Below are 23,880 nucleotides of genomic sequence, written 5' to 3'. Positions count from 1 at the left end.
TCTCTCTCTTTTTTTGGTACCAGGGATTGAACTCAGATCCTTGTGCTTGCAAGGCAGGTGGAGGAACCACTGAGCTAAATACCTGGCCCTAATCTCCTCTTATAAGGACACCATGCATGTGAGATTATAGTAGTCTATCCTAATGACCTCAATTAATCTTTTTAAAATATTATAAAATATACTTATTAGTGAAGAAGAAATTCTAAAAACCAAATTATCTAAATATTCATTACAAACTAGGAAAGGAAAACAAAATAGTCACAAAGGAGATATGCCAAAGTTAAAATAGAAATTAATAAATTAGCAAAACATCAGGGAAATTAATACTGAGAATATAGTGGAAAAGTGGTATCTTAGTGTAATTTTAGGCTTTTAAATACTATTCATGCATCAAAACTATGTGATTTTTCCTTCCTTAGTCTGCTAATATAATGAATAACAATGGATATTAAGGGAAGGGAACTTTCAGAAAGATTTTATGTTTTAGTATGGTTATGCTTTCACAGTAAAACTGAGCAAAAAGTTTCATATATTTCTGTGCCTCCACACAGGAACAGATGCAGCAACATCTACTTGAGTTACAATAGATGATTATGTACTGATACATCCTCATCATCCAAAGTCCACAGTTTACATTAGGGTTCAATCTTGGTGTATATTCTATGGATTTTGATAAATGCACTGTAATATATATCCACCATTACAGTACCACAGAGTAATTACTTAGCTATAAGTACTATCTCACCTCAAACTCTGCCAGCCACTTATATTTTTCTTAGTTATTTCTCTTACATCCATTCATTTGGCAAATATAAAGCAGTTGGGCAAGGTTAAATAATAGCGAGGCTCTCTTATACACTGTTGGTGGGAGTATAAATTAGTTAAATCAATTTGGGAAACAGCTTAGCTTTTCCTTTCATAATTGAACATATGCATACCTTATTATACAATATCACACAATGAGTCTGTGCCTAGGAACAACACCAAGAGAAACTGTGGCCCATGTGCCCTTAGAAAGCATTCATGAAAAAGGACATTCATGAAAGCCTGTTCATAAACAAAAACCTGGAAACAAACCAGATGCTCACCAACAGTTTCATTTAACCTTAATCACCTTTTAAATATCCCCATTCTCCATATACAGTCACATTCTGAAGTACTAGGGGTAAGACGTACGTATGTGATTTTTTAGAGTAAATGATTCTACCAATAGTAGGTATAGTCATTTAAAAGTAAAAATTACATTTTACATCAGTCAACTTATTCCTTAGTATTAGTTTACACAATCTTCAGAATTTATAATATCTTGAAAACATCAAGTCATGTAAGAAGGATATAGAAAGGGAATATGGAATCAACAGATTTATCCTAAAGAATATCATATCTATAAGAAGTAAAGGAGATGCTTTCCTTCTCATTTGTCTTCTAATCAACTGGTATCCAAAACATAATGGTACTACAGACATTCATTATATTATAGGTTAATTGGCCTCACTGGGCTTGTCTGGAAATCCAATCACAATGCACAATATTATTTCCGTGGAAAAATATGCTCCAGGTACAGTAAATGGATATCTGACTTGTGGGGTGGGATGCTGATGCCGTATGTGAGACTGGAAGCCTGCCCGTTGGGATCCAATGGAGGAAGTCTTATAAGATGTAAAATATGGGAATCAAACTGAATTTCTCTTCGAAAGGTTGTTCAGCTGAACCAGCAGGAGATCAAACAGCCCTTAGGAATAGAATCATGTATGGAACAAATACCCAGCAAGAAACTACTGCTAAAAAGATAGGAAAGCGATCTCAGGAACCCAAGATGGGCTTTATGTATTTATGTATCTACTGAGAAAAAAGCAGGTCCACTTGTAGTCTATTCATGTGACTTTTCTAGAGTGGTCTGCCAATGGGTTAACACTGCAGCACCGCTAGGGAACTAGAGTTGCTGGACTTCTCATTGTAGATGTTCCTGCCACCCAAGTTACATTGAGTAGGGCTGTCACTGGGACAGATGTCTTCTGAAGACCACTGACAAGGAATATCAAGCACTGTCTCTGAGTGAACAGAAGCCAAGGAAGACAGCAGGGGTCAGTACAGTGACTGGGGACACAGCAACAATGGTAGAGGCTGCTGTTCTTCGTCTGGCTGAACCAAAACCCTATCCACAATCCAATTTCCTCAGAATATAACATGCACAAACTCAACAACAACATTCTGTAGTCTAAGCATGGCTGGGAAATGCTAATACTGGTTTCCCTCCAAAGAAAATTGACTCACCAGAGCCTGTTTAGAATGATATCTGCCTCACTGACCACTGCTGCAAGACTTGTGCACCAGTTGCTCAGCAAAGAGATGCCCAAGACTAAGAGGAAACATTCCACACACAAGTGCACAACATGGGAAAAACTGAGGGCCTATAACCCATCCTTACCTGCAAAACCACCTCACCTGTCAAATGATGAACATGCTTGCATTTCACTCTCTCAGAGGTCACTTTCTTGAGTGGTGTTTCTGAGATTGGAGTCTCAGGTGTCTCCTTTTCTTGGCTACTTGAAACATTAGGAAAAAGTTTCTTCAGCACTTTTTCAACGAACACTATAAAGACAACCAATTAGCAAAAGAAAAGAATATCTTACTAATTCAAATAATACATGACTTCCATTTTTTTTAAAAAAAGACATCCTTATCTCATGAAAATCAAGCAAATGGACCCCATGTTGATCACTAGGCCCTGGGGATTCTAGGCAAGAATTTCAGACTACTACCCAGACACCAATCCTCAGACAACCCCCCCAGGTCCTGCCCCTCAGAAGACCCCATATGGTGCTGCTATTTTCCTCCTGGGCACAGCCTCAGAGGCTACCTGGGAAGAGTCTCTCCGGGTGATTACTCTGTGTACCTGTGCTGTACTGACTGCTCTTCCAGGAGTTTGTCTCTCCTTCGAATTTCTCCCATGATGCAGCTGTGAGCCACCAGGGATCCAGGTCCCTCTAGGCCAGTCAGACTATGGGCAGGCCACACAACTCCTAAAGCTAGTACCCATCTAATCTGAGACCAGGAGGGCTCAGATGCCTGTCACCCTCTCTCGCCATCTCTCTCCCTTCTCAAGTTGAGCAGGCTGACAAACATAATAGAAGAAACGATTCTGTACAACTCATATGGTTTTAGCATGTATGTGGAGATTGCTCACTTTACATGTTTTAGTTTACGTTCTACTTTTTGGGGAGGGGGTCCTAATGAATAAATATTTCCATCCTGACTTCACTGTGGCTTACAAATGGACATGTTCTCAGTCAGAACATCACACAGGAAAACTCGAGGAGAAAAAGCTAATAAAAGATTAAATTTAGATTAAGTAATTAAATTCAGAGAAAGGAATTCAGAGTAACTAAAAATTGTGTGGAAGAAATCAGAATGCCTAGCACAGGTGCCTCAGTAATTTCTGGGACAGTACAAAATGCAAATTCACCACAATCGGGAGATGTGCAACAATCTGCAACCTGAAAGCTGAATGGAGAAACAGAGAGTGGATTATAGGAGAAACAAATTTACTTGGCATCACAGAAGAGCATTTTACATAAAAACATGGGCCCTTCTGAATTTCATCATATTCTCAGGGAATGTGTGCAGAAATAACCCCTTCAACATGTGTTTCCACTGTAAAGAACACAAAGAGAACTTTAAGAACAAAAGGACTCCACACACATCTTTTCCCTGCAGCCACACTGGACAATTTCACTTCTGCAGTCTTAACCTGTGTGGCTGCTGCACGTGGCTGCATACTGTCTAGAGCTTAGGTTAGGTGGTTGTTTTCCTAGGAAAATGTCCAGGCCAGACCTGGGTGGCTGAGGCCATGCTGAGAGGCCTTGGATGTGTGGCCCAGGGGCAGGAGGTCTTCCTGTGTACAAGTTTGTCTGTCTCTCTCTCACCTTCCTTCTCACCTACCCTGTATGTGCTGGGACTCTCTGATCCTGCCCCTGTCCCCCTGGTTCATCTCATTTCTTCACCTGCTTCCTGCTGTCCCCTCAGAGTGTGGCTTGCCTACCTCTAGATCCTGATGTCTAACAACCTGGCAATACAGCTCCAAATTCTCGCATCATCCTGGTATTTTACCAAGATTCATCTCCCTTTTCCACCTCAGCCTTATGCCTTCCTGGGCTAGTCTTTCCTTAGCTAAGAAACTGCTGGCTCCTCTGTGAGCTGTAGACTTCAGTCTGCACCATCCTCCACATCAGTGGGACCCCTGTCCAGCCCACCCACCGTGTTCTCTGTGAAAGTCTTTGCATCCAACCCATTCACACTGCCATCAGCAAGGCCCATGGCTCCTTCTTTTAATCTTCCATGTTCACACAATCTTTGATGTATGAAGAGCCCCTGCCCACCCTTCAGGAAGTTCTCGAGGTCAGCATGTCACACGCACACTGTACAACTGCAAACACTGGCACAGGTGCAGCTCAAATATTGAAGTTTGCCCAAAAACTTGTGGTGAATTCAGGATTTTATACCCGTCTAGTCCTCATATCTCCTCCCTTCCCTCAAAATGGCTTTAGCTGAGTTCCTTCCACATTCCTTGCTCTTCGTGACCTTAACACTGATTTTGTAGTTCTTCCTAATTTAGGTATATCTGATGTCCTCTCTTGATTAGATTGATGTTACTCACTTAGGCAATGCTGTCACTGCTGAAGGGTTTGCTCTTTTCAACATATCACACAGGGTTTAGGATGCTGACCTATCTCATTCCTGCTGACACTAACCTTAATTACCAATGGGGTAAGGTGAGGTGGTATGTGCTGGGTTCCTTCCTGCACAGTTACCATTTTTCCCTTTATAATGAGTGAATATCTTGAGGGAGACTGTACCCTTTTCCCTTCACTTTATCCATTATTTGAGCATCGATTGTGGGTTCTGCTGGTTATGGCATGTGGTTTTCTGTTTCTCTCACTTCTGTATTTAATGTGACTTCTATAAGAAAGCAGTTCCCCTTCCCTATTCATTTATTGGATTATTTTTATTTATGGATTTGTAGCTATTTCATTTATTCTGAGGGCTACAACTCTGTACTGTCGTCACATATTCTCTCACCCCAGTTCTGGGCTTGCCTCCTTCAATGTCAACCAGTGCCCTTAAGCACACCCCACAGAATACCACAGCTCATCCTGTGTTTTCCCTGCCCCAGACCTGGAGTCACTACTTCTCCAAGAGGCCTGGCACTTGGCCAGCAGGACTGGGCACTCAGTTGCCCACTGCTACTATGGTTAGCCTTCTGAACACAAATCCAATCAAAGTAGTCCCGAAAGCACCACTGGCCATCTTTAAAGACAAATAAGAAATCTGAATGGCGAACAGGAGCACAGACATAAACAATAGCAAAAATAGGGAAGGCATATCAACACCAGACTGGCATCCATCAAACCCAACATTCAGAATAATGAGCTGGTTACTATGAAGAGCTGCAGTAACTTCAGAGCAGGAAAAGAGGACAAAGTATTCAATATATCTAAGTACAACTTAAGTATAAAAGTTTTAGTCATTAAAGTTTATATCCCAAGTTACTATGGGGAGGGCAGGAGTGGGAAGAATGCCAAATAAATTCAGATGTGCTTTTCATGAGTCTAGAGGGTTGTACATTAAACCAAAAAGATGCAGTTTTTCTTTTCAAATGAGAGTATAAATGAAAGAATATTTTTATTATCCCAAACTAAACTGGTTTAAACATCTTGCAAACCCAAGTAGCTGAAGTGATTTCCACTCTTCCCTAAGGTTTTACAACTTTATAAGCCAAGTACATCTTTCCCCTGCAGGCCATACCTGAGAACATCTCTGGCATCCAGCCACATCCTGGTAGCACTGACATGTTCTGAACATGGAAGGGTGAGTTCAGGAAATTCATCCCCTCCTTCCTACTTGCTATCGAGATGATTACAGAAAAGTGACCGTTTAATAAATGAATTCTCTTTGAGAGGAGTGAAAGCAAGACTTTGACATTAGACACTGGCAGACGACGGTTTTGTGCCATACCATCCATATATCATTTACACGGTGTGCTGTCAATAGGCACAAGCACAGGCGATCAGAAGCGGGCATCTCCTTATAAAGGAGGAGCTTTAATACTTAGCAAGAATTTTAACTAATAAATCTTAACCCAATTTAATATCAATATCCAAGTTTTTAAAAATAACTTTGCTGATAATCATATACATATAAATGCCTTAAGCTGCTATAAGGTATGAACTATTTTTAATGATTTTAATTTTAAAAATCACTTTTAAAAGAGCAAAGCTTAAAATTTAAGTATAACTAATTGCTTGTCATCAACTAATATTGCAGTAAGACTCAATCAGTTTTGCTTTATCCTAGCCCTTCAGACTACAAGGGGTATGTTAAGACCAGGAATAAGATTTAATACTGTAGCACTTGGATCTAATACCTGAGGAACCCTTCCCTTAGACAAAAATAAGCATTTGCTGCCCCAATTCACTGCTGTTCCCCTCCCCCACTAGAGACAATAACAATGGCAACTAAACAACCTCTGTATATTTACGAGGAAGGATGCAGTCACAGAGTGTTCGTCCAGGCACACAACACCTGTAAACTGTAAGATGAAGAGGGCTCTTTTGCTGCTAACACTGTTCATGTCGTTAATTTAAAAAGAAATAGGGCCCGAGGTTTGGCTCAGTGGTTCCACCACTTGCCTCACAAGCGCAAGGGCCAGAGTTCAATCTCCGGCACTAAACAAAACAAAAAAGAATCAGCTATTTTGGAACAAAAACACATAGAGTCACTTTTAACTCTGAACTTCCAGCTATGAATGAAGTATATGCCCTATAACTTTTTTAGCAAACAAAATTTTAACTGGGTGTCAAAAGCAGACACAGAGGTTACGCTTGGAGACAAAAGGCCCTGAGTTAGGCTGGGGCTCAGAGGAGCAGAGTCAGTGCATCTGCCAAACAAAGATCCCAAGAGTCAAGCAATCTCCCTAATACAAGGGTTTACTGATCATTTATCATAATCATAGCAAAACAGAGGGGAACCTCACCCGTGGCATAAGCTGGAAGCTGGAGGTGGCATCAATGGTGCAGGAACTTTCTTCCACCCAACCAACATGCCGTGAGAACACGGGGCTCCCAACAGGAAACAGTGGAACTCACAGCATTCTGGAGAATGGCACAGTCCAGGAGCCAGACAGGCATTCCAGATAAGCAGACTGATGGTCACAGACAAGTTACCGAGCTCCAGCGGTAACTTTCCAAGAGCAGCACCCGGGCAGAGCCCTCAGCGTGTGGCCAGAGGGCTAAGCTGAAGAGCAGACAGAGGCTTCATCTTTTAAAGCCTGGGGAGTTGGATAACGAACAACCTGTGCTAATCTTACATGGTGTACAAATAACATGTGCTAATCCTACTGTGCCAAAAACACATTTTTATGTTTCTTGAAAGGGTCCATGAGGTAAATTTTCTGGCATGCGGGCCATATGGTTACACTGCATGGTTATCACACAGGCACACTGGTCACATGATTATCACAAGCTAATTTAGAATCAGAAAGCATGTTTAGAACCAAACAGAAGCATGAAGTGGCTTCTGTCTTGCTCACATCACCGGGCCACCACCCACTTTGTAATTAGTAACAAAAGCACCACACATAAAGGCTGTTTTTTCAGGATAATGGGACACACTGTAGATGTCCACAGCCTTATGATGTTTAATAAGTATTTATGATTTTTCAATTGTTGAAATGCTCCTTTTCTCATATACCACAAATGTAGGCCTTAAAAACAAGTTAAAAGTTAAATATCTTCTGTTTAATTTCCAATGCACTAAAAAACAACAAAAACCCCACACAAACAGAGCTGGGTAATCTGGTCCTGTGAGACAAGCCGTGTGACAGCCCCAAAAGGCATAAGAACTCTGAATTATCAGGTGGACCAAATGAAAAGCACTCAGTAGTCATGACTGGGACTTTAACCAGAAACCCGAAACCAGCCTGCATTCTCATTTTTCTCACAGCTCATCAAAGTGTTCCTCCTCCAGCAGCCAGAGCAAGTTTCAACTTGAAACTCTAGTGTCCGTCAAAAACTAATCACAGAAAATAAAAAAAAAAAAAGTAGGTGTTTGATGTCAATCTGAAAGGAAAAAAAAAGGCCTTTGGGGAAACAAATACAATTACCAAGCAGAATTGAGAATTCAGGCAACCAGAACTGAGAAATGATGGACACAACAAAAGGCCAACATGAAAAAATTCCAGCTAAAATTAATATGTTGCAATATCAAAAAGAGAAATTAAGTCTCTTTTCCACAGGGGAAGTGAGTTATTTTGATACAATTTTCAGAAAGGATTGCTACCCACACTTGCTATTTCAATCTAAAGACAGAAGCCAAATAAAAATAAAATCTTTCAGTAAAGTGTTCTTTGTAAATGAGACACCTGGGAAAAACTGTAAATATATACTTCAGAAAGAAATGCAAAGTTTGGTTGCTGATTGTAAACCTCAATTCTGAATTCTTCCTATGCAGTTACTTGATTTAAAATCTAATAGTTGGGCATAAAAATTTTTCTTTCATTTTTAACAAAGATCTTAATGGTAGCATGTCAAGGAATTAATTTCTTTTATCTTGCTGTAGTGTTGTCATGTGTGTGACAAGCTCCCCCAAGAGAAAGCCAAACTCAACCAAAAGTGAGATGTTGCTTCTAGCATGCTTCTATCCCAGGAGGTTTCCTTCTTTTTTAGGGGGAGTGATAGTGGTATTTGGGTAATTTAATTGACATAAATTTCACATGTTTATGGGGTATGACAACTCAATACATACATAATATATAAAGATCAAATTAGGATACTTAATGTCTCCATCTCTATCATTTCTTTGTGTTTGGAGTCTTTAAGCTACTCTCTTCTAATACTTCTTAAAAATATATAAATGGTTGTTGTAAACTATAGTCACCCCACAGTGCTGTAGAACACTAGGATATATTATTCAAACTCAACTACATTTTAATATCCATTAGTCTATTTCCTCTACTCTTCACTTTCCCATCTCTAATCTCAAATGACTAATGATTAGTCTCTTAAAATCAGTTGGCTTAGCTTCTGTGAATGAGTTAAAATATGCAGGATTTGTCTTTCTGTGCTGGGCTTATCTCATGTAAAATAGATAAATAACCTATATGAGATGCTTTTATGAAAAAAAAAAGGAACTTCTTCTATAAAACTTCTTAAAAAAAAGTAAAATGAAAAATATGGGAGTTGGGCATGGTGGCACACACCTGTAATCCAAGCACTCCAGAGGCTGAGGCAGGAGGATTACTGTGAGTTCAAGACCAGTCTGGGCTACATAGTGAGTTCCAGGTAAGTCTCAACTACATAGTGAGACCCTGCCTCAAAAATACAGGGGAAAAAAAACGAGAGAGAGAGAGAGAGAGAGAGAGAGAGAGAGAGAGAAAAGCATCTCCTGATTGTTGAGATCTCCCCAAATATTACTCTATTAATGTCATGAATATTATTTTCTTTAAAAAGACCACTTTGATTGCAAAAGTACTATATTTCTCATTAGCATTGTACCTGATACTTTACTCAAAATTGTAATAAATCTATATATTTCATTTCACTGAGTATATACATGTAGAAAGCTCTTTGTGGATGGAAGATATCAGAAATGATGTTCAATTATTTGTTACTCTCTAACCAAAAATTTCAAAACTTTTGTTATCCCTATAAATTAGTGTCTCTTGGAAAAGTCTGAATTGGGAGAAAAAAAGTAAAGTATGGGTACCGTTAATATGGGATGTGAGCAATGAAATCAATTAAAAAAGAACTTTTTAAAAATGGAGGCTCAATAAAAGCTGTATTACTGATAGGTCTACATGTTTATAGAAATTACATTAAAAGAAAAGAGGCCCCAGATCAGCAAGTGATTTTTAAAATGTGACTCAGTATTCATTCTAAAAACAAAATATACAAAATAAATAGGTTTATGACATACCTTTTTTTTTAGAGCTTTCATTTAATAGACTTGTGAGGGGAAAATGCATTAGATTTTGAAACAAGAATTAGCCAACTTTAAAAATATTTAAATGAAAACTTGCTGCTGAAAGACCAGAAATGAACACTAATAATTTTCACTGCAGCCAGTTTGACTTTTCCCGTTACCCTGTTTATTAGAGAAAAGCTCCCAAAACATTACCACTAAGCCACAAAAACAAAAACAAACAAAAAAAAGATTTCATCAGTTTAAACTATGAAAAATTCCCACCTCACTAAATATCAGTTTTAGTCATTTCCTTTTTCATCCTGACATTTGCTTATCTCATTTTAGCAGGCATTTTAAATTTAAATTTTTCTAGGGTTAATGTATTTCTTGAAAATATGATATTCTGATCCTTTCTGGATTAACCAATAGTCAACGTGTAACGCCCAGCTGAACTGAATCAGCGGGGTTAGGAGTGGAGGACCCACCTGAGGATTGTTGCCAATAGCCATAGAGAACTAGAATGGAAGATCATGGCCTGTTCATTTTCTAGGAGAAGCTTGCTGTGGATAGTTTTCCTGATGAAAACTAGGATGTTCTCTTTGGAGTAGGAGCTCGGGGCCTAGCTGTTGCTGGGAATGGCTGCTGTTTTCAGCAGGGGAGCTCTGACCTTTACTGTAAGCATCACTTCCTGGCTCCAGTGCAGATCCCTCAGCCTGGTGGCACAGATCCTTCACCCTGCCGGTGCAGGCTTTCTAGCTTCCACTACTTGACTTTGTGCCTTCCCGGTGCAGATCCTGGATACAGACAAGCATGAGACACTGCCATGGCTCTAGGCCACTGGCTGGACTTGTGCAGGACACTGCTGTGGGATCCAGGCCCTCGGCTGGATTCTTTGGGCCTCTAGTGTGCAGTTAATCTCTTGCACTTCTTTGCATTTGACTTTTTGGATAATTACCATAAAATCACCCTACAAATTATGTCCTGTATTTAATGTATTCCTTTGCCCAAACCCTGAATACAACCCTTTCTTTTCAGTAAAAATTGTTTAAATGTTGGCTGAGTATATACCAGCCTATACAGATTTCCTTAAAGCAATATTCACCAGATTTGTTTTGTTTTGTTGCAATACTTATTGTTTTGTTGAACCCAGGTTCTTTGCACCGAGCTACACTGTTTTTATTTCTCATTAAACTGTCTACGCTAGACTTGAACTTGTGTTCCTCCTGCCTTAGCCTCCTAGAGTGCCGGAATTACAGGTCTGCGATACCATGTCCAATTTGGGTTTAACCCCACCTCATTTGTCCCTATAATGAGGTATGATTACTTAACCTTTGACTGTCCTCTTGATTAAAGGAATAAATGCTAATAGCATATCATTTCACAAGAAAGAAAAGTTTAGTACAGTATGCTAATTCAATGAATTATAGATTCTTAATGAGTTTCATAATAGAATTATAAGTGGGAAAATAATTAGCTGAGATTTAAGCAAGAGTTGGCAAGCTTTCTGAAATATTAATTAAGAGAAAAATAGCACTCCAAATAAGACTCAAATATGACGTTATAAGAATCTCAAAACAAAACCAACCAGATATGGTATCCTCATCCAAATAGCAGAAATACATTAGAATTTCTACCAAAATTTTACTACTTAAAAAGAACATATTCTAAGCAAAATTTGTCCAAAGTTTTTCCATGTAGATTTTTCTAATATGATTAACTGTTCATAAACATTTAAAATTCATGTGAGGCTGTCACGGTTTTCAGTAAGGACAGGAGAAAGCAAATGCTGTTGTGGGAAGGCCAAGACGGCCACAGAAGGAGACAAGACCTTTGACAAACTGCTGAGCTCACAGCTGTGGTCTCACCAAAAACAAACTGAGCTAAAAAAAAAAAAACAATGCCACTCATTCAGAAAGCTGCCTTTATTATAATGTGAAGACAGGGAATAAACTGTCATTTATTTCAGTAACTGTATTTTTCTCAGTTTTATTAACATTGCCTGTTTCCTTAGACATATCCTAATTTCAACACAAAGAACTCATGACTGCCAAGATCTGCACCAACAAGACCTGCATCATTGTCCCAGGTAGGTTCTTTGGCTTAGCACATGGGAAGGTTACCAAGGAAGACAAAAAGATTATAAAACAGCTGTCACTTCTGGACCCACACTGCCTGGCCTCCCTGCGCAGAAGAAGAGGGAGCTCCACCTGCCCCCATTCCATTTTACTCCTGACTGTGTCTTCTTCATTGCAGGATCTTCTAATTTCTGGGTGTTGGCCTTTTTTTCTTGTCTTAAATATGCAAGCATGTTTAACAAGGTAACAAAGAAGCCTCACCTGCTTCCTGCCTCTCACTACCTGTGCTGTTCTTTCCTCACAGGCAAACACAGGTCTTTGACACCTCCCTGTCCCCCGCACACTGGGGAACAAGGCCAGTGACAGCAACCAGCTATCTGTCTCTGTAGACCTTCATACACGATGTACATTATGTGACCAATTGCTCACAACACACCATTGTGCTTGCCCACTTAACAGATGTAGTGCTTGCAAATTACAGAGAATCGGCTGTGGGGCACTTGATCAGGCGGGATTTAATATGGAGACCAATTCCCACAGTGTCCTTGGCCTCAATGTGCCACCTGAGGAAGAAACCCTCATGGCACTTTATTCCCTTTTACTCAGGCTCCTTCTCCTCCAGTCTTTAGTCACACCCAGCTATGACTCTTGTCCAGTCTAGAAGTTGTCCCTGGGTATCTGCTTCAAGTCTCAGCAGCTGTTCATGTCCTCTTCTTGGAAATCCTTCTATATCCATCCCTACCAGTCCCTCCTTCTACTGTCATTGGCCTTTCCACAGCTCTCCAATACCTTTCCCACACTTACCTGCCAACTTCAGGTTTATTTTTCAGAATCATAGCACCTACTCTATTCTCCTTAGAAACCACACTGGCTTCCCAGTTCCTACCACCTAGACTGAAGCTTCTCCTTGACTAGGGCTCTATGTAAAGTTGTATTTTACCAGTGTTCTCTGAACTCCCTCTCTCTGCATAAGCCTGGTTTACTTATTCATTCAGGCAATACTTCCTGAGCATGTTCTCAATCCTCAATGATCTCTGAGAAGAAAAAGAGCTACCCAGTTCCTATTCCAGAAAGAAAAAGGCATGTTATGTCTATACACAGAATAACACAGTGACATAAACACTGTCAGTGGTTTCCTGTCTAACTCTGTGCAGAAGCCACAGACATGACCAGAATCAAAGCTCTGACCTTAAAGAGTCACCTTGTATCCAGGCAGCATGAGGAAAGCAACCAAAAAGGAAAAACAAGTCTCCTTTCAATTGAAAAGCATCCTTATCAGCCCCTCTAGTTCTTAGACTTCAGAGACCTGGTGGTGCAACCAAGTTTGAGGGAATAATTGGAGAAACATGCACACAACACATATAAGCACATCTAAAGGCACACAGGTATGCACGCGCGCGCGCGCGCACACACACACACACACACACACACACACACAGACATTCCCTCCCAACTGACTACCAGGGCTTCAGCAACACAAGATCCAGCACCACCACCATGAAAAGTACCAACAATTCTGTGACTCCAGACAATCCACTCCCAAGTGCATGTACTAGAAGAGAGAGATGTGGCAAACTGGACCTGGACTCTGAAATGTACCAAGGCCACTCACAGTGCAAATCTTATTAAGGAGAGTCCCAGGAAGACAAAGATCAGTGACTATAGCTGCCCCAATCTCAGCCCTGTCCTCCTGGCTCCCAGAAGGGGACCCTACCGAAGACCAAGCCTGGATGCCCTGCGAAGAAGTGATCATGGCAAAACAAATTCTTATTAAAAGACAACTGAACTGCCTGTAACAGCTGCCTTCTCCAACGTCACAAACTGCCCCTCCAGCCCACTAGGCTGACAGCAACACAGCAGTTATCCAATGACAGGTTTTGGTGGCCCTCACTAGAGGAGACAGTAAGAGGGGTGTGAAAAGTGACTTTATACATTCATCTACTTCTTCCTTATGACACCAGGAAGCTGGAATCACTATTTCTGTCTTGATGTTAGAAAGAAGGGTCTATGGCTGCTATGGTCTTAAATTTACTCACTCCTTTTTACCCTACTGCATAATCACAGCAACAAGAGCTTGAGGTAGGCCTGTCCAAGGGTGACTCCAAAGACATAAGCAGGCCAGGAACCCTGCAGTCCCTTTCCTAGTGCAGAGCCTGGCCCAGAGATGGCCTCAACTTGCACTTGGTACTCACCTCCACTCTGGCACTGAGCACTATCTGTCTAGTAAGTGCAACTCATTTTGCCTCTGCTAAGAAATGTTCCCCACTGTGTTAAATAAGTTGTTTAACATAGTAGGGGCCGGAGAGATGAGAAGAATGAAAGAGATGCTCAAAATCTCTGAAGAATTATCCAGTGAAGAGGTATTATATATGTATATTCATTCCATGCACTCTAAACAGCAAGTTATGTCCATGGAGAAAACAAATTTTTCACGTTACCTCATGAAATATTCTGTTCCTAAATGAAGTTGCTCAGACAAGAACTCAAGAACCATCTGGTAAGGAAGTATCAGAAAAGCTCAATGAGGCAGATGCTGAACATAAGCCATTCATTCCCAGTTAACTGAGCAGCTACTGAGGCCAGGAGTGTGTGAGGCAGGATCAGAAGATGACACAGTGCTCTTTACAGAATTCCACAGCCCTGGGGGAGGTGCAGCCCCTGAAGCTTCCAGACTCCACTATAACCCTGTGTGCCAGACACAGCCTTACCAAAGTTAACATTTAGTTATACTGTATGTCAGCACCACCCAATCTCCCCAAGTAGAATAGAAGCCACTTAAATCCCACTCAATACACGTTACCCTACATGTGATCCTCTTCAATTAGAGAAAGTTGTCCATTATCAGAGCTGCATGGTAACTCTCAAGAGGCCCAAGAAAGATACTGCAAGCACCGCTCAGACATTTCTACAGCACAAAATAGAGCACATCTAAAAGATAATCATTCTTCCCATTAATCCTTTAAAGTTTTGTTACAAATTGCCATACAAAAAAGTTACATCAGCAGGTTACATTTCCTAGCAGAAGAAATCCATTCTTCCCTCCAAAAAACCCTACAACTTAAGAATCACTGCTTTGGACACTGCTCCTCTGCCCATTTCCAGCTTTCTTGGTTCATGTCACATAGGCACATCCAGCCCCGAGTTCCCTGTTCTGTCTGGGCACAAACCACAGGCAAGTCCAGGTCCTGATCCCCATCTTGGGGGTCCACCCAGCTCTCTGCTTCCTTGAGCTTGTAGCTCCAGAAACACAGTCGCAAGTGTCCATGTCTGGCCCTCTTCTGCAGGAAAGGAGTGGGACCCAGCATTCCAGGAAGAGAGCTGTGGGTGGTTGACCCAGCCAACTGGCCCTGTTCCTAGACCTAAATACAAGACACAGAGTTAGCTTATCATGCAGGCAGCCAGGGAGCTCATGTTTCTAGTAGGCAGAGAAGCCGTGCCTGGCTCATCTTGCCTTTACTTACCCAGACATGGGTACAAAGTACAATCTGTATCCAAGTCTCAAAGTAAAACAAGATTCATCTGCTTTCCAATTCCATTAGTACATAATCTGGTAAAAACTTAACCTCAGCTGTCTAACTTTTTCCTAATATGCAATCATCCCTGAGTGCAGCCTTTCTCTTCTGTGCTCACTGAGGCCAATTAGGCCTTGATTCTCCTCTGGTCTCCAACAATGTCAGGGCCCAGTGAGAGAAAAGTCTGGCTCTCTTATTTATCTGTCTTCACCAAGAGCACAGCTCTGAACTGCACCAGGGTCTCAGCAGGAAGAGGGAAGGGATTTCACGTCTGATTCCTTTGTTCCCTAATGCTAAAGCAGCTGACACACATGGTGGCTAAACACCACTAGAGTTCTGCCTATGTGTACCTGACCTATGCAAAACTGCTCATCTCCTCCATGTACCTCTTCCCACTGTCTGGGACCTAATGTTCTTGAGGAGCACATGGAAAGTGAGTAGTGCAAATCTGCAACAAGCCATCATCTCCATCACCTGCCACACGTTTTCCTAATTGTAATGCTCATCACAAGTGACACAAGGGGGAAAACTTCAAAAGACATATTAGCTCTGGTTTCCTGATTCAATAAATTGTAAGCACTTAGACTGTTTATTCCAACTCATGCCTCCTATAAGAGTTTTCATAGGCTCAGTGTTTCCCTGCAGAGGGTTCTTCAGGTGCTCTTGTCAATATTTTGTTTTCCACTTATATTTCATACTTTCAGGATTTATCTTTCCAATCACAATGTTCTTAACCTAAATTTTACCTGACAATTTTGTCACATACTCAATATGGAAAGGAGTTTATTTCAAGGGTAAAAGTTTCGTGACGAATGAGAGGGTTTTGAAGTTGACTAAGTACATTACAAACGATATAATTTCTTGCAAAGGAAAGAGCACTTACTTTTAGGCTTATAAAGATCACAAACAAGAAAAATGCAAGAGAAAGTGAGATATACAAGCAACCCGAACGTGAGAGTTTTCAAGTCTATTCCTCCAAAAATGTGTTTAATCAACAGGACGCGTCCACCTTCTCCCAGTGGAGGTTCTAACCCCAGTTTCGCGCAACTAGTTTTGCAGCCGCACATCTGCACAACTGCGAGCTGATCCCCAGTTCTGAGGCCACAAAGCTGGAGCCAGGAGCTCTGGCTGGCCCGACTCAGCAGGGGATGCTAAGTGCCTACCATTCAGGCTCACTGGGGTGAACTAGGCCCCTTTATTCTTTTGCAAATATGTCTTAACCCCAACTGCCACAGGCTTTTCATTTTAAAAGGTAAAAACATTTGCAAAATAGGGAAAACCCACCCCAGGAGAACTTCCCGCAGAGTGAGGGCACCAGGGATTCTGCGAATGGGAAGAAACTGAGACTCGGGCGTCCTGCTCCGCCAGGGAGGTCTAGGACAGCGCAGCGCCTGCAAGGTGGCGACCCGAATCCCCCACAGCCCTCGCCGCCCCTCACCGGCCCCAGGACCTTTACTCCCTTCATGGATCCCTAAGGCCCCTCTTTCCTTCCAATCCCCTCGAGGCCTACTCAGGCGCCTCGCTTTCCCCACAGCTCCACAGTCCCACAGTCCCTCGTTCCCCTCACTGCCTCTCACTGTCCTCAGGGCCACCCAGACCCCCTCACAGGGTCGCCTCGCGAACACCCTCCACCTACCGTGTCTCCGGCGCTCAGACATTTCCGAAAGCCTGGCCCAACAAGTGCCGGCGCTTCCGGATTCCGCCTGGCTACGTCCGCCTACTCCAGCAGAAGGACCCAATCCGTATCCGAGTCTCCTCTTATGATTGGCTCGCACCGAGGCTGTGGGCGTGACCCCGGCTCCCGGACCCCGCCCCTGAAACTCCGCCTCTGAGTCTGCGCAGTGAGCTGGGCGCAAGGCTAGTCGGCTTCTCTCGGTCCGTCGGCTCTGCTACTGCGTCCAGGACCCCAGAACTCCAGGTGCTGGCCCTGAGTGGCGCTGTAGCTGCGAGGGCAGAGGCCTGAAGTTTGAAGGGCGATAAGTACTTTCCCCGCGCGCGTCCTCCTTGCCCCTCCGTGTCACTCGGCTTCGCTTCCCGGTGCCCGCCACCCTTTCTGCTCCCGCCCGGCCCTGTCGCCGAGCCACCCCTCGCTCGGCGCAGACTCTGCTTCCTTGAGCTCGCGTCTCCAGAAACACGGTCGCGAGTGTCTGTGTCTGGCGCTCCTCTGCACGAAAGAAGCGAAATCCAGCATCCCAGAACGAGAGCTGTGGAGAAAACAAAAGCAGGCGGCGCAGCCAGTCGCGTTGGTCGAGGATTCTTGGAGCACGTTGTGAGCAGGTGTGAGCAGTTCTCAGAGCCGAAAGACGCGGAGGGCGTCTGACTCGGAATCTGGAGCGACCGCCAGAGACCCCAAAGAAGGAGCTGAAAGTCAAGCGTCGTCCCTACCCAGAGCAGCCGCGACCCCATGAGCCTTTGAGAAGCGGCTTTACCGCTGTTCTGAGTAGAATTCAGTGGGGGGAAGTGGGAGACACATTGAATCAACAGCAGCGGGAAAGACGTTGCCAGCATCTCAGTAGGAGTGTTGGCACGGGAAGAGGCAAAGGCAAAGCAAATGGGCCTGATCACACTGGGCCCTGACAGAAACAGGTAGGTGCAGAGTAGCTCCAAGATATTGGTCTGCAGGCTGGATGGTAGGAGCTGCAGAGATGAGATGGAGACCTGTCTGGGGAATCCTTGCTGAGTGGTGTCCTGCAGCTTCAGGCAAGTGAAGTTTGAGATGTTAACAGACCTAAGAGGGCCTGAAGGGGATGGGAGGTCAGAGAAGGGGGTCGGGGACTAGGCCAGGAGGTGCCCCAACTTTTGGAAAGTGGGGAGATGTGGTCAGAGAGGAAAGGGAAGGACAGGAAGTTTTCCTGAAGCAAAGTTAAAGAAGGGGTCATTTGTCTCAAATAGAGTTGGTAGGTCAAGATGAGGGTTGATCATATACAGCTTGATTTGTCGAGCTAAATCCTTAGTGACTTTGATTACAGTAACTTCATGAGAATGTAGAGGTGAAATCTTCGTGGGCCTTCGCAGAGCCACAGGGGAAGTCACTGGGTGTGGACAACTCCGTTGGGACTAGGAAAATGGGCAATAGCTTGAGGAGTTTTACACACAGAGAGAATAAATTTGTGTACAGATTTGACCACATCAAACTGATACTGAAAAAAATGAGCACTGCAGGAGAGAGAAAATACATCTGGGGTAATGTCCTTGATTAGGTAGCGTCTTGTACTTGTCGTTCTACACTTCATCATTCCCACCAGCATTCAAGCTGTGCTGGACTTGCCCACCTTTCAGCAAAGTCTTTCCAGAAACCATGTATTTCCCCTAACAATACTTCTTCAGTCAGTTTCATACCTTAACTTCTTGAAAAAATTGACTACAGAGCCAGTGTCCACTTTAACTTCAACTGATGCTGTGGTTTAGCTCACCTTCTTCCACCCTTCTATACCTGCTCCCTGTGGACCTCCACATTACAAACTCCAGCACACATTTGCCAGTATTCCTATAATACTGTCTCCCAGGAGCACCATCCACTACCAAGCTGCTAAGCTAGCCGTGGGAGAAAAAACTGCTTCCTTAACCTTTTCTCTCTTCCCACATGATCCATCCAGGGGGAAAAAATCACAGCACATACTCTTCACCCAGTGTATGAAATGCAACATTTCTTAGTTCCATTGCCTAGTTTGTGTTTTTAGCATTGCTTACTAGGATTCATCAGGCATTTTAAAGTTGATCTCCTCAATGCCCACTCTTATTCTCACCCCACCATCTTGTGTCCTCCTAGCAGCCAAAAAAGATCTTTTAAAAATCTCACTGCCATTCAAAAAGCACTCGGTGTAACCCATCAGAGCAAAAAGTTACAAAAGAAAGGTCACACAATCTTAGCAACAGATGCAGAGAGAACATTTAACAAAATGCAACACACATTCATGATTTTTTTTTAAAAAAAGCCAACAACAGGCAGAAACAGAAGGTAAAATCTTCCATTTGATGAATAACATCTACAGAGACTACAGCTAACCCCTTAATGGTAAAAATAAAAACTAGCAGTTTGCCCAATAGGATTAGGAACCAAGTAAGATAAGAATGCTCCCTCACCACTGTTTTTCAACATCGTACAAGAAATCCTAGCTAATGCAATAAGATAAGAAAAAGTATATACACTGCGTAGAGAGAAACAACTGTCTTTGTCCACAAATGTTTTCAATTGCAAAAAATCTTATTGCCCTGCTCACAATGCTATGTTGTGTATAGGATAGAACTTCAAGTCCTTAGTCCTTTAAGAACACCTGACTCACTATCCAGCCACATATTCATGCCACCCTTCTGAATCATTTAATTCTGATTATCCTAATTGGTCATTTAGAAGAAAAAGCAGCAAATGCTTCTGTCATCCTAGGTTTTCAGGCCTACCCTTCCTTCTGTGAAGAACTGTTTCCCACCCACTCTTCCTACCTAAATCCTATTCCTCCTGAGGGCCCTAGAATATTTCTAACCTCTGACTTCACCCCACTGCTTACTTGCTTTCACTTCATTCCTGGTTGCTTTCTTTTGAAGCTATGGGAGTTCCTCGGCTGGGAGAAGTGAGGGTGAGGAGAGGCAACCCTGATTCAGTAGGGGATGAAAGTCAGCTGAAAACACCTTGCCTGTCTTAGCAAACTGTGGTACATCCCACACTGTTCCTCAGAAAATGCCAAGACTGAACCCAGCCGCCTGCAGGAACGACAGCCTGCTAATGCATCTTCTTTCTTTTTCTTTCCTAGTCTCATTCAACTTCTTTTGCCTAGTTTCTGGAGATCAGTCTCTCAAAAAGCCACCTGCACTCAAATCTGTGTCTCAGTACCTGCCTGGGGGAGAATCTAGAAGAAGATTTAACTTACTCAGACTTCTTGAACCTGTTCTTCCCTGACATCACAAAGTATTAGCTGTCCTTTTCATCCTCCAACAACACCCTGTCTTTTACCTTCAGATAAAGAATTATATTTCTGACTCCATGTTATTCCCATAACTTTTAGCATGACTCCCCCTGAGACTGTACAGTCCATGTGGCCAGTGACTTGTCTCGGTAGTCCGACTATGTTACTTTTGTTGCTTCTGTTGCATGAGAAGAAAAATCAATATTTGAAAGGATAAAACAAACATGGAGACAAGGAAAGTAAAGAGACAATAAAATTTAAAATCTTAACAGATTTATCTGGAATCTAGATTTTTGATTGAGGTTTGGCACACTAAAATTCATTAGTTTTTAATAGTGGACACTTGGCAGATGCTAGAAACTAAGAAATTACTATGGTCAGATTTGTTTAGCAATTTACTTTGAAAATAAACAGCAACTGATTAATATTTGAGTGACTGAGTATATAAAAATTTTAGGGAAACTTTCTAATTAAAGATTTTGGAATTTTGGGAAAAGATTGGATTCATTCCAGATATTTTTCCTTTCTATTTAACCCTCATTCTCTTTTCTTTAAAATTCAGGCACATCATCCACCTGCCCTAACTGGCAGCACATGATCCCAAGATGGCAGAAAAGGGATGGCTGTGGCAGGGCCTGGTCTGCCATGCTGCTTCTAGCAGCATTGGCTCTGAGGCCAGCAGAGGCAGTATCTGAGCCCCCAACAGTGGCATTTGACATGTGGCCCAGTGGTGCATTCCTTCTGTCAGAACATAGGACCTGGGAACAAATTTACCAGTATGCTCACTTACATATCTCAAGGAAGGACCAATAAGCAGTGCCAAATGAGTCTGGCAAAGACTACTAGCACTTCACCTGTATAATCTGGAGGCCCATTGGGAAGTCCTACTTCTGCTTCACCCAGTTTAAGGCCAAGGTGCAAGGCACCAAGACTGAGTAGTCATGACCTACTTCAAAGTTGTGTTTGAAAGAGAAAGCAACATTTTCCTGAAAAATGAGAATTGAAATGAGCAAAACAACAGTGGCCCACAGGCCCAGCGCCTTCAAGGCCAAGCTGTCCTAGCTGGTGATTGTGGCAAAAGCAGCCCATAGCAAACTATGACCAGCAATGATGTGGAGAGTGTTGGCCAGTGGCAAGTCTCTTGGGGACTCTTGGTGTCTTCCTGTACCAGTGGCCCTGCTCAGTGGGCAGCTGTGTGCGGAGAAGCCCCCACCCACCTCCCATCCCAGCTGTGCTCCTGGGGCCTAGCACAGGTGATATACACCAAGGGCACCCTGCTCTCCTGAAGCCAGCTCAGGTTTCTGAGGACCAGGCAGATGCTGGGAGCCCCTAGGACTCATCCCCACCATCACCTAAGGGAACTTCTTTGAGATGAACTGGGAAGACACCAAATGTTCTTTCATATTTAAGTAAGAAAAGAAGACAGCCACCTATTTGGGTCTTCCTAGGGGCTCTGTGATGCTTCTGATGGGACACTACAGATTGCACAGCTGTCTGGGACTTACTCCTGCAGATGGGCAGCTCCCCTCTCCAGTCCCAAATGGCAAGAGGTCACCCACAAGACCCATGGTGCCCCTCCAACAGTTGCCATCAGTGGCAACTGCCTGAGGATGGATCTGCTATCACCACTTGGTGCTTTTTTTTTCAGTGCTAGATATCACACTCAGGACCTTGCATTTGCCAGGCAGGCACAGCACCACTGGGCTACATGCTAGACCTTTGGTTTTGTTTTTTAAAGTTGGATTATGGTAGAACAGCTTTAAAACCCCCAACACAGCCAGGCTCAGTGGTACATGCCTGTCATCCCTGCTACTCAAAAGGCTGAGGCAGGAGGATCACAAGCTTGAACCAAGCCTGGGCAACTTAGACCATATGTCAAAATAAATAAAAAGGGCTAGGGATGTAGCACAGTGTGAAGGGTCTGGGTTCCATCCTCAGAGTACTGGCAAGACAAACAAAAAGGCCCCACTCTGAGAGATCAAAAGATGGAGAAGGTGGCAGAGTCTGAGCAGACTGGATGGCCCAGTAGGGGACACGGACAATTATATACATTGGTGATCTGGCCAGCACAGTTGATGCAAAGGTTCTCTTGGACCAGAGTTCTTGGGACATCAGAATGTCAGTTGGTTCTCACATCCTTTAGACTTCTCATGTAGACTTCTTGCTAGGAAGACATTCACACTTCTGATCCTTTCTTTTCCACAGAACTGCATAACACATTATACCCCAAATTGCTTTTCACTGTAAGAGGCCCCATATATAAGTACTGTGAAAAGCTCCACTGAAGATCAGCAGACATTTCAGAGAATACAGCCAGACTCCATTCTCTGTTTTTAGTTGATATTCAAATAATGAAAGAACTAGTTGCTTGTAGTTACAAACAGCACTTTATTTAAGACATGACATTGGGTTACAGAAACTCATCCCATATTTTTCTACTGTATTTTTGTACAGCATAATAGTAATGGCTGTGCATCTCAGTAATTCCACTAGGGTATACAGAAAGCAATTTTGGTGTTTACCCACTGGTACAAGTAACAGCAAGGTGTGTGCACATGTGTAGAAGTGTCAAACCAGGATTTTTACCCATATAATTCTCTTCACAGGTTTTGCATATGTTTACCTGAGCATCATAGGGGGTAAAGTATACCCACACCACTCTTCTGTTATGTGAACATGTATTTTACCATAATGGAGTGTGGGTGTGACTCTTAGTAACTGCCTGGGGTATGCAAAAATCCATTTGTGCATTCACCCACTTGGCAGACAAATGGCAAGGTGAGTGCAGGATCTCCAAAGCAGCAACAAAAATAGCCCAATTCAGTACAATGGCACATGAAAATCCAGATTTACAAGTTTTATAAGAGGTCCCAAGCAAATCATCACATTACTCACGCATGAATGAAGATTATAGTGATACAGGAAATAATACTGGAAATGAAATATAAAATATATCTCCCAACCTGATAGCTGTATGATATGCTGGGCTCTTGCTCTCTAAAAATGGAAGAATGAATTCTAGGAGCACCGGAGGCTAAGAGTAGGAAAATACTGACAGAAAAGCTCCTGAGAGCAGGAGAGGGACCCAAGTGGTTATCCTGGGTACCTTACTTTACAGAGAAGTTCTATAATGTGGGTATAATGTGGGCCACAGCCACAATCCAATAAAGTTACAATTATAGTCACTTAGATCATAGTGCTCCAATTAGGAAACAAGTAATGCAACAAGCATGGATGGAAAGAACAAAGATTCTCCTAGGAAATAGTGGGTCCAGAGGCCTCTGGTCACCCACTAGGGCAGCTGATGTTTTTCCAGACATCATTAAGCCCAGTGTTTGTTCTTTGAGGAAGTATGCAGTCTGGTCATCTTGTCTTTATCTTGAAGCCTGGTTCCCAACCAATATGTCTCCAGCCTCATTTGGGATGTATATA

General features: G+C 42.7%; 1 protein-coding gene and 1 pseudogene across 1 annotated transcript in view; one reads left to right on the top strand and one right to left on the bottom strand.

Moving 5' to 3' along the window:
• The window catches only part of Erich1 (glutamate rich 1), a 67,995-nt gene extending 50,733 nt beyond the window's left edge, over positions 1 to 17,262 (bottom strand). Inside the window, exons 1-2 of the mRNA XM_010620356.3 lie at positions 17,184 to 17,262; positions 2,446 to 2,592 (exon numbers count right to left, since the gene is read on the bottom strand). Coding sequence (XP_010618658.1) covers positions 2,446 to 2,592; positions 17,184 to 17,205 — 169 coding nt within the window. The 5' untranslated portion in view covers positions 17,206 to 17,262. The remainder of the gene's footprint in view (positions 1 to 2,445; positions 2,593 to 17,183) is intronic.
• A 3,780-nt stretch (positions 17,263 to 21,042) lies between these two features.
• LOC104859681 lies at positions 21,043 to 21,549 on the top strand (annotated as a pseudogene).
• Positions 21,550 to 23,880: the final 2,331 nt, after the last annotated feature.

Source organism: Fukomys damarensis, unplaced genomic scaffold, assembly GCF_012274545.1.
Source record: "Fukomys damarensis isolate Sample0158 unplaced genomic scaffold, DMR_v1.0_HiC HiC_scaffold_18, whole genome shotgun sequence".
Lineage (NCBI taxonomy): Eukaryota > Metazoa > Chordata > Mammalia > Rodentia > Bathyergidae > Fukomys > Fukomys damarensis.
The sequence above is the reverse complement of the archived record's forward strand: the minus strand, read 5'-3'. Positions and strand labels throughout refer to the sequence as shown.